The sequence below is a fragment of the Pteropus alecto genome, unplaced genomic scaffold (assembly GCF_000325575.1).
Source record: "Pteropus alecto unplaced genomic scaffold, ASM32557v1 scaffold395, whole genome shotgun sequence".
Taxonomy (NCBI): domain Eukaryota; kingdom Metazoa; phylum Chordata; class Mammalia; order Chiroptera; family Pteropodidae; genus Pteropus; species Pteropus alecto.
In genome coordinates, this window is record NW_006438643.1 from 677130 (window position 1) to 688253 (window position 11124).

An 11124-nucleotide genomic window follows, 5' to 3' on the forward strand; every position below is an offset into this window, starting at 1 on the left:
GGAGCTTAATAATTCTAGATATACTGAGTTCAAAGTATAAAAATATAAAGGTGCTCTAATCATATACAATTTTTACAGTTTTATCAAGTTATAAAACATCTATTCATGTTGATGTTTATAAAGTTTTTTTTTCCTCAAGACATTCACATAGCAATATCTTAATAGTTCATTAAAAGTGTACTATTCTCTTAATTTTTAATTCTTGTTTAGCTGGTGTCCCAGGGCATTATTTATTCCTCTATGGAGTGATGCATGAAGAATATGACTCTTAGATGATGGTTACTTATTTCAAAAAGCATTTCCCAGACCAAACATTAATAATGAGAATGCTTCACTGGACATTTGTAATAGAAAAATATTATTCCAACTGATCATAAAATGTCTTGAAATAATCAATGTAATCTTTCATGGTAATCAGTATTTTCATCCTTGTGAAATGAGAAACACTCTGGAAAAATAAAAAGAGTGCACAAGTTGCAAAGAAAGATTAGGTGTAAAAAGAAAAGAGAGGTCTGAGGAAATTCAGACAGCATATTTCACTTGCATCCTTTCAGGCACTAAGCATCATGATGCGGCTCTTTTTGATTTAGATTTTTGCTTGAAATCTAAAGATTTCAAATACGTATCGCCTTTCTTTAAATGTTTTAGTTGTTGCCACTGATACATTATAACTGACAGCTGCCACCATGCCCTGTTTTATTAGTTCTTCTGCCATTGAGTACTTATTAGATATTATACTGGGTATATATCTGGAGAAATTAGAAAAGTGAGCATCCTCTATACATTAGTTTCTGTTGATGTCTAGCTTAAGAACCTTATATAAGCCCTGCCTGAGCTCCTTGTTCTTGAGTGCATATACCATTGGGTTGAGGGCTGGAGGAATGACATTGTGTAGCACATTGAGAAGAACTGGAATGATGGGAACTGTCATTACTGCACTATGAGTGATAGAAATAACGACGACAACTGTATAGAAGAATAGGATTAAAATGAGGTGGGATGTGCAGGTACTTAAAGCCTTGGATGTAGCTTCTGCTGAGTTCAGCTTCAGCACAGAGTGAAGTATCAAAATATATGATAAAATAATCAAACCCAGGTCACTTCCCATGAGTAACCAGGCCAGGAGTAGTTGGTAGATGCTGTTTATTGTCCTGTCATCACAGGATAGACTAGTGACTCCAAGATTAGAGCACAAACAATGCTCAATTTGGTTCTGTGCGCAGTAGTATCTTTGAGCAGCCAACACAGGAATGGGGATAATAGTTAAGGTATTTCTGAGTGTCATGAACACAGTTGTTTTGACTACAAAAGATTCAGTAATTATTGATGGATAACGTAGTGGTTGACAAATGGCTACATATCTATCTATAGCCATGCAAGCAAAGATACCTGATTCCATGCCCACGAAACAATGTATAACATACATCTGAGCAAAGCACGCAGGGAGACTGATGGCTTTAGCACTGAACAATAAGATGGCCAAAATCTTGGGCATGATGGTGGTAGCCAGACCCATATCTACCACAGCTAGTATGCCCAGGAAATAGTACATAGGCTGATGCAGTGTCACCTCTTGATTGATGATGATCAGGATAAAGATGTTGGCACTGAGAGCTAAGAGGTAGAGCAGAGCCAGGGGCAGGGAGAGCCAGTGCTGCCAGCTGTGAATGCCTGGAAATCCCATCAGAATGAACTCAGAAACCTGGAACGCAGAGATGTTGGAATCTCTGAGAGTCTGGAACATCGTTCGCTAAGAGGAAAAATATTCAAGGTTACTGTTTTTAATAATCTCTCTGACATTATATTAAAAGAAGTTGCCTAGGTTCATGATATCGAAGAGGGAAGGGGATTCATCATCATTCATTGTTCTCATCCGACCAGTAACATTTATGTGATATATATTATAAAATTGGAACTGTAGTGGCATGTTCCATGTTAATTCACTTAATCCTCACAAAAACTACATCAGGCAGGCCATATTATTTCCATTGTCTCATAATAGAGGAATAAAACATTATTACTCTTTTATCTTTTTGTCATGAAAGCTGGACAAGAATAAAATCATCTGATATCACAGCCTGGTCTTTAACTTTGGCTTTGATAATGGGTTGGTTCCTTTATAGACCAAATTCAAGACTTAGAGTAGAGGTTTTCAATCATGAAGTCTTTTTTGGTAACACTATATCATTGAATATATGTAAAGAACCCTTCTTTTATTCAAGGACTTGAGAATTTGTGAAGTACTCAAAATATTATTTAATTTTCAACCAAAATATGAGGTCAGTTAGTATATCTATTTCTCATGAGTAAAGTGATGTCCAAAATGCTAATGTCCTACATAAAAACAAGCAATTACAAAAGAAAAAATATGGTTTGGAAATCTAAGTATTTTTAAATCCATTTTTTTTCTGGTTTTGCATAACTTTCCCTTATTTGGACATATTTTTGTTTCCTGGAGCAGTCCAAATAGTCATATCATAATTAATAAAGAGGGTACAAAACAAAAACAAACTAAACTAATGAGTTTGAGATCGATATTTTTATTCAGTAGTCTGCTAAATTCAAATCACTCTATATCTAAGACACCACATGATATAATATTTTATTAATATTTTCATTTTTAAATGAAAGCAGATTTTTCATTATATGTTCTTTCCAAATTGTGCTAATTATTATTTATTTACTCTTTAAAATTTTATTATTAAGGACCAAATATAGGATGGGATTTGTAAAAAATATTGCAGATTACAATTACATTTATATAGAGGTGCAGTGTTGATGTAGGCTTTGTGGATACATTCATCTTAACACAGAAAATGGTACTCTATACTCCTAATAACATAATGAGCTAAGATAAATTTAATAATAAGGAAATATAAATTTTTGGTTCTAAGAAAGCATAGCAAACAATAATTTTAACAAATATACTAAATATCAGGTTGAAAATTAAAAATACCTGAGTTTGAAATGAAGAGCTAAATTACACTGAGATCTTGAATTTCAAATGATGCTGCAATAACCTGAAGAGATACTGTAAAAGCTCTAGTGTCTATGATTTGCCATTTTAACACCCAAACCTGAACAGGAAAATGGCTTTGATATATTATATTTGGTATTGATAGTGAGATTCCTTCATCAGTTCAGAGCAATGGAATAGCTTCAACTTTACTGAAAAGGACAAATAGGAAGACTGTCTTTAACTGCCCAAAGAAGAAACAAGGATGTATATCAATGTCTAGGCCATTAATTCAATATTTATATTTCCCAATGAAACCAAAGGCATGGTATATTTGTCATTTATATCATTGGTTTATATCCAAGAGCCTGGAACTTAATAAGCACTCAGTATATATTGGTTATATGAATAAATATTGGAAGAGGTTTAAACAGTTTACATGACCAAGATTCTTGAATTACTCATGAGGAAGTGAGAATTTTTGACATCTAAGCAGGGTAAAGACCAAAAGGAGCAATGGTGGGGTTGGGGATAGAATGATGTCAAAATAATAAAATGTCAGAAGAAAATAATGGATATTTTATCAAAGCCAAAATAAAATTTAAAAAGTATGGGTATTCTAGAACATAAAAAAATTCTCATATATCTGTAAATGCAATAATTATTATAGAGTACATCTGCCAATTAAAAAAGGAATTCTAAGATTAAATTTTTTAAAACTATGTACTATTTCTAAGAGACACGTAAAATGCAGTTTGAAAGCAAATATATAGAATGAATTATGTATTCTTTTAAAAACAAAACAATTTAATAATATCAATATCAGATGTTTTAAAAGCATTAATGCAATTAGGATAATTATACATTGAGGTAAGGAACAATTAACAGGATAATGTAATAACTGTGACTCTTGTGAATCTAAACACATAAGCTTACTGTAAAAGAAATTCAGGTAGAAAATTCAAAGTATGCTAAAAAGCTTTTAAATATATTTCTCGAAATGAATATGTGAACAAAAATTGTAATGATATAGATTTTATAGCATTACTAACGATTTTGTACAAAAGGATTTACACATAACCTACTTACAAAAAATAGATTGAAGACCATTTTAAGCACACAAGTATATATATCATTCATGTTCTATGTCATGAGTTAGAACTAACAAAGAATTAAGATGATACTTTCAGGAATCATTTCTATATTTTGTTACTATAACTAACTAAGAATTAATACCAAAGACCATAAAAGAGATAAAAGAAATTCCTTTAAATTTGGAAATATTTAGTAATAATATGAATTGATAAATGAATCAAACATAAAATAATAACAGAACTAAGAAAAGGAAAGAATAGAAAAACAATGAGAAACTTAAAACTTTAAGAATATGGATAAATAGTATTAATAAATCTATAATTTTAAGTACATATATTACAAGCAAAAAGTGTTTACAAAGTAGGAAACTAATCAATTAATAAAGAATATTATAGTAACTAACTTCACAGTAAACAAAACAGGATAAAAAATGAGATGTTGGAGTACCTAAATTGGAAAAATGTAGTAAGAATTCTCAAAAAAATGAAAAACATTATTTAAAGAGAGTCATAAAATATACACAGTATAAAATATTGTTCAATGGAAAACAAAAATAAAAATCGAGACATGGATTTGGAAAAGTTATCTTAAAATATTTAAGAATATAGTGAATTACTTTAAATTTAATTACTCAAAATTTAACATTAGATACTGTATAATATTTTTAAGTGTGTATAACTTATTATAATTGACTAAACAGATAAATCGAAACTGAAATAAGAAATGATTTTTTTCTACTTACAGTTTTTTAAAATCAATTCAAACCAGACAGAACGGGACTTCTTTAATATGGTGTTATCGAACAATAATCAAATATTACTTATTTAATGAACAAGATAAGAATGCTCACTATTTCAATTTCTATTCACTAATATATTAGAGATCCAAAGGCTAATGGATTAGTAAGAAAAGAAATTCATCTCACATCTCAGAAAATGTAATTATCTAAATTGAAATATGAGAGAACTTTAAGAAAAATTTCCTTGGAAGAAAACTGTAATGTATTCTTACAGTGAATTCTGTGTATTTATCTGTGTATCTGTGCTAAATATTAATATTATATTTCAATGTTTAAGAGAAGCTAAGTGTTCTTTCTGTTACAGGGTTTCCCACTGAAAGCCTGAATGTGTCATTCATACAGTTCAGCAAAAATTCAAATATCTTGAGTGAAAATACAGCTCTCTGTGGCCCTGTGAATTTGAAAAGTACCTCAGCTTATAGGGTCCTCTGTCCTAATCTATAAAATAAGATAATTCATTTTTAGCTCTTCAGGTTGAGTTAAAAATTAAATTTTATTAAAATCCTGCAATATAGAGAAAGAATTAATATTTATGTGCTCAATTTAAATGAAGTCATTGATGGCTGTCTTCAGGACAGTAGCCATCAAGACCTGATACCATGAAACTGCTTATTGGCGTTAGAAGGCTAAGAGAAACATGTGTATAAATTTGTGTACTAACTCAAGGGAGCTAGAGAATGATGACTTCTGATCCATCCAGCTAAATCTTGGGCTTGGAGAATTTTGTGAAAAATTATAAAGACATGAAATATTCAATAAAATTGAGAAAATAATGAATATAATTCTAAAGAATGTTGATGCTGTCATGCTTTACTATATATTTTTTATGTTAGGCAATAGAGGTTATAGAAATTCTACCTTTTGTCATATATATGTGTTTGATAAAGTTTTTCTATATTTAGGTTATTTTGGCACAGAGCATATATTATGATTTCCATAGAGTCACTGGAGGATTTTATACAGATGCTCCAATCACAGGGGAGTCCTTCTATTCTATAAGGCATTCCTAATGTCTGCAAAAATTACAAGACTGGCTCTGTCCCCAACTGCATACTTACTGTGGGGGTGCTGTACTTGACTCGTCTTAAGTAGCGAACTTCAGTATGCCCAGAGCTGATTTACAGCTATGGCAAATAGACTAGGATTTTATGATGAGTGGAGAGGAACTCAGGGGCCTGCTGTGGGGGAGAGAAAGACAGTTCCCTAGAGCTGTAAATCCCATGTCAGCCAAAGTGAGTCACACCCAGGAGTGGATTAATTAGGGGCAAGAATTGAAAGAACATCATTTATCTTAATTAGGGTTCGATGAGACTAGGTTTCTTTTAGATACGGGCATAAATGTTTAAATGCCTAAGTTTCAGGTTAACTTTCTCTTTAAAGAAAGACTTTGGCATATGAAAAGTTGATCAACATCACTAATCATCAGAGATGCAAATTAAAACCACAATTAATTGAGATATCATCTCATACCTGTCAGTATGGCCATTATCAATAAATCAACAAGCAACAAGTGTTGGCAAGGATGGGGAGGAAAAAGGAACCTTCATGCACTATTGGTGGGATTGCAAACTGGAGTGGTCTCTATAGAGAACAGTATGGAGGTTCCTCAAAATTTAAATATTAAACTACCTTATGACTCAGCAATTCTACTTCTGGGTATTTATAAGAAGAAATCCAAAACACTAATTTGAAAAAATATATGTTACCCTTATATTCATTGCAGCTTTGTTTACAATAGCCAAGATATAGAAGCAATCTTGTAGGGTTAACTCAGAGCACAGCCCCTTCACATACTCAAAAGACTGATAGCTGCCCTGCTAGCAGCCAGGGAAGGCAGTGCACAAAGTGCTTTCAGGGTGCCTACTCCCAAGGACATTCTCTGCTGCTCCCATGGACGTTCTCTGCTCCTATAACTAAGCAGCACATCTTGCTCCCATTTGTCTGATAAGGTGGCTTCTCCCCCAGTGAGATAACTCCTTCCTCTGTTTGTGTGCATAAAAAAACTACTTGATCTTGGTCAGCAGCAGACTTTTCCAGTAGCTCCAACCAGCTGCTGGGAAGCTTCCCTGCCTCCTAATAACCTGTGTTTCTCGCCCCTCTGGTCCTTCTGGTGGTTTTTCCAGATAAACAAACCCAGGAGCAAATTCCAGACCCGAGGCTCCTGTGTTACGAACTTAAGTGCCCATCAATAGACAACTGGGTAAAGGAATTGTTCTATGTATATACCACGAAATATTACTCGGCCATAAGGAAGAATGAAATCTTACCATTTGGGACAACATAGATGGACCTGAAAGGTATTATGCTAAGTGAAATAAGTCAAATAGAGAAAGACAAATACCATATAATCTCACTTATCTGAGGAATCTAAAGAACAAACACACAAACGAACAAACAAACAAAACAGAAACAGACTCATAGATACAGAAAACAAACTGTTGGTTGCTGGATGGGAGAGGGCTTGGGGATAGAGTGAAAAAGGTGAAGGAATTAAGAAGTATAAATTGGTAGTTATGAAAGAGTCAAGGGGATTTAAAGTACTGCATAGAAAATATTTAAAGTACTGCATAGTCAATAATATTGTAATAACTATGTGTAGTGCCAGATGGGTACTAGATTAATTGGGGAGATTACTTCATAAAGTAGATAAATGTCTAACCACTATGCTGTATACCTGAAACTAATATAAAATAATATTGTACATCAACTGTAATTAAAATAAATTAATTAAAATAAGCCTTTTGGAAGTTTTTTTTTAAAGAAAAAGCAGAATATAAGATCTCTATCTCCCTATATTTAAAAAATTTTATACACACAGAAATTGAAGAAGACTATTTCTCTCAATTTGTCTCTCTAGGACTTGTCTAATTTTGAGTAAGAGAATGAACTCTGAAAATAGTGGGGTTGGTAAGCTTTAGATATCAAATCATATTAAGTGATTGATAAACCACCAGAAAATAGAGACTTGGAGTTGCTGCATTGTGTTGTACTTGGCTGAGCTCCATTACATAAAGGAAGGGAAGACTATACTCTTAGCTCTCTAATAAGCTGCTGAGTAGTTTGATTCTCTCTGGGTAACTTTAGGAATAATCTTCAGGAACAGTTCAATCAATTAACTCAGTTCTATCCTCCAACCCATCTCATGCAAACATACACAACTAAGAAAAGCACATGATTTGATAATATTTCATTTCAATAATATGCATATTTTAATAGCACAGTGTCTACAACATGACTTCCCAAGCTATTTCCCATAACTGACAGACGACTTTTGTATCATGCAAGATAGATTCAGAATTACTTTATTTCACAATAAAAATGGCAAACTCTTATATGGTACTGTTTATATGCCATAAATTATTCTAAGTATGTTACATATATTTTAAAAATAATCCTCATAGTAAACTCCATTGAGTTAGGTACCACTATTTTCCACCTTACAAGTGAGGAACCTGATGCGCATAAATGGTAAGAAACCTTCCTGACATCACACAGTTAGTTGTGGTAGAGCTGAACTTGTAATTCATGCACTCACTATTTCCCATTCATCCTAGCTATACCAACAGCAAACTCAATATTAGATTATAAGCAGTGTTAGTCAAATCTCACCCTTGTTTGAGGCTTATTCCAAATTTCATTGATTAACCAAACTTTTCTTTATCTAAGAGCATATTTCCCACACTGCCAACAAAATCAGTTTGGGAATAAATAATTGAGTTTGCTCTATACTAGTATTACTGAATTTTTATTTATTTCATTATTATTTATTTTTATTCTATTTAAATTAAATGTATTGAGGTGACATTGGTTAATAAAATTATATAGGTATCAAGTGTACATTCAATAGCACATCATCTGTATACTGCACTGTGTGTTCACCACCCAAAGTCAAATCTTCTGTCACCATATATTTGACCCCCTTTACCCTTATCTACCTCCATCTTCCCCGCTTTTCCTCTGGTAATCACTAAATCCTTTCACATCACCACAGCCTCTTTTCAGTTGTAAAATTTCTGAGAACAAAAGTTCACCATATTCAAATTTATGTCTTGAGTGTCTAGTCAAATATCTGATACTTTGACTATATAGGCCTTCGATTAGTTTTTCTCACATATAAATGGTAATGATAAAAGATCCATTCATTTTCTCACAAAAATACACACATTTAAATATGTTGTGATTTTAATAATATTTAGACATTTTCATTTGCTAGAAATTTTGAACAATGAACCAAAGATCTTGAGTTTGAGGAAATTATTACCTATCTAAGGTGGAAGTCACATTAATATGATATGATATGAGAAGAGATGAGATGATATGAAGTGATATATGATGTAATATGATATAATGTGATTTTATATATATAATATGCATTTCTGTATTATAAAAGGGCATGTAAAAGCAAAAAATTAGTTACATATGATAAATGAGAAAAATGGTTCTCAGAAGACATAAATTTCGAGAAGGGCTTGGAGGGTAAGCAGGATACATTTCATACAAATCTGGTTAAGGAAAAAAGTTAGAAATAAGATGCAAATAAACCAAATTTGGACCATCCAAAAACACAAGAAATAAATAGTATGCACTAAGTTTAAAATATTTTTTGCATTATAAAACTATACGCGAACAAATTTGAAAACAAAAAAAACCCCTCAAAATAACTAAAAATATAAATAGGGAAAAATTATTAAAGAAATTATCATCACATTCAAACCCCTCCAACTCACTTCATTCCCCCAATGAGAAAATGTACTGTCAAAAACAATAGGCTCATATTGATTCTCTTTGCAAGACAAGAGCAAATATCAAGAAACAGATTATACTTGAATTATACAAACTATACCAGAAAATTACCCAAAGAAAGGATGCACAATTCATTTTGCAAAGTACTTTTAATGTTAATTTCAAAGGTAGCATGGTAAGTAGTAAAAAGGGACAAAATTACAGATACAATTTTTTCATGCATTTATGACAAAAATTATAAATAAAAGATTAGTTAACAATAACGGTGTATCAAACTAAATAACAATCAAGGAATGTTTATCTCGATGATCATATATGATTTGATTCACCAGGTATATACCTTTTTTTAAGTTTATTGGGGTAACATTGGTTAACAGAATTATATAATTTTCGCGTGTACGTTATAATTTGACATCTGTATATTCTATTGTGTGTTTACCACCTAAAGTCTTTTTTATGGCATTAAAAAAGAAACAAAGGTCATGTACTTATCATATTTGTAGAAATTATGGAAAATGATCTTATATAATTCTAAAACAATTAAACAAAACAATAAATGAAGAAAATTTTTTGACTTAATAAAAGATACATAAAAAAAAACCATTTATGTAGTGATCGATGTGGTGATGTAAAATAAAAACAAAAACAACAAACCGACCAATTTATATCATACTCAACAGAGTGTTCAGACTCCATTCTATTAACATCAAGAGCAAGGTAAAGATGTTGAATATCATCCCATAATACTGGTGGTTGTGAAGAGTGTTCAGCAAAGTGGAGAAAAACATGAAATTTTTAGTGCTTCTGATGTCAAAAGATTATTTCAGGATAACAAGAATAATTGAATTATATTCAACATATCTGAGAGATAATGTTAGATGAGAATGGAGAATGACCTATTCAATTTAATGTGGAAGGCAATGATGAAATTACCAAAAGTGTACCAGGTAGTGGGTAAGAAAGACAAACTACAGGGAGTGGTTTTGCTTTGCTAAGGAGAAAGTGAATGTTGACAATTTGTTATGGAAGGCTTGCTGTTAAAATGAGAAGAAAAAAGGTGACACATGCAGAAAAATTATATTTTGAGGAGTGGGGTAGTTGTTCTGTAGGAATAAGAATAGTAGAGGGAAACTTAAGATAATTAAATAAAACTTAATGAGTACACATAAATTAAATCAGGGAAGAAATGTTTATTCTTGTTAGTTGAATAGGAAGGGTTAGAGTAAATAATTGAGTTTGCTCTATGCTCCATTTATTGGAATTATTTCTGTGACATTAATGTAAAATTACTATTTTTTGATCTATTGCTTAATTATTAATTTGTAAGAACTTTGAAAATTAAAGACAATGTAAATTTTATATCCTGTTTCATTCTCAAATAGAAAGAAGACAAGAAAAATACTTTTTGTTTTTCCCTTATCCTGTACTCGCAAAATATAGTTTATCATTGTTTCTTAATTTTATTAACAGAGTTTCTTCTCTCCAGACAATATGGTTTTTTGAAGGCTATCTTAAAAAGAACTGTGTACCC

The 11124-nt window shown here is 31.7% G+C and overlaps 1 protein-coding gene across 1 annotated transcript; it reads right to left on the minus strand.

Annotated features, from left to right (window-relative positions):
• Positions 1-784: 784 nt before the first annotated feature.
• On the minus strand, positions 785-1744 carry LOC102886012 (putative olfactory receptor 56B2). The gene has a single exon (XM_006915725.1). The coding sequence runs from the start codon at positions 1742-1744 to the stop codon at positions 785-787; it is 960 nt and encodes a 319-aa protein (XP_006915787.1).
• Between the last annotated feature and the right edge of the window lie 9380 nt (positions 1745-11124).

What these genes read in the sequence shown, in the direction of transcription:
- LOC102886012 (XM_006915725.1), bottom strand. Translation starts at nt 1,744, where the DNA reads ATGTTCCAGACTCTCAGAGATTCCAACATCTCTGCGTTCCAGGTTTCT.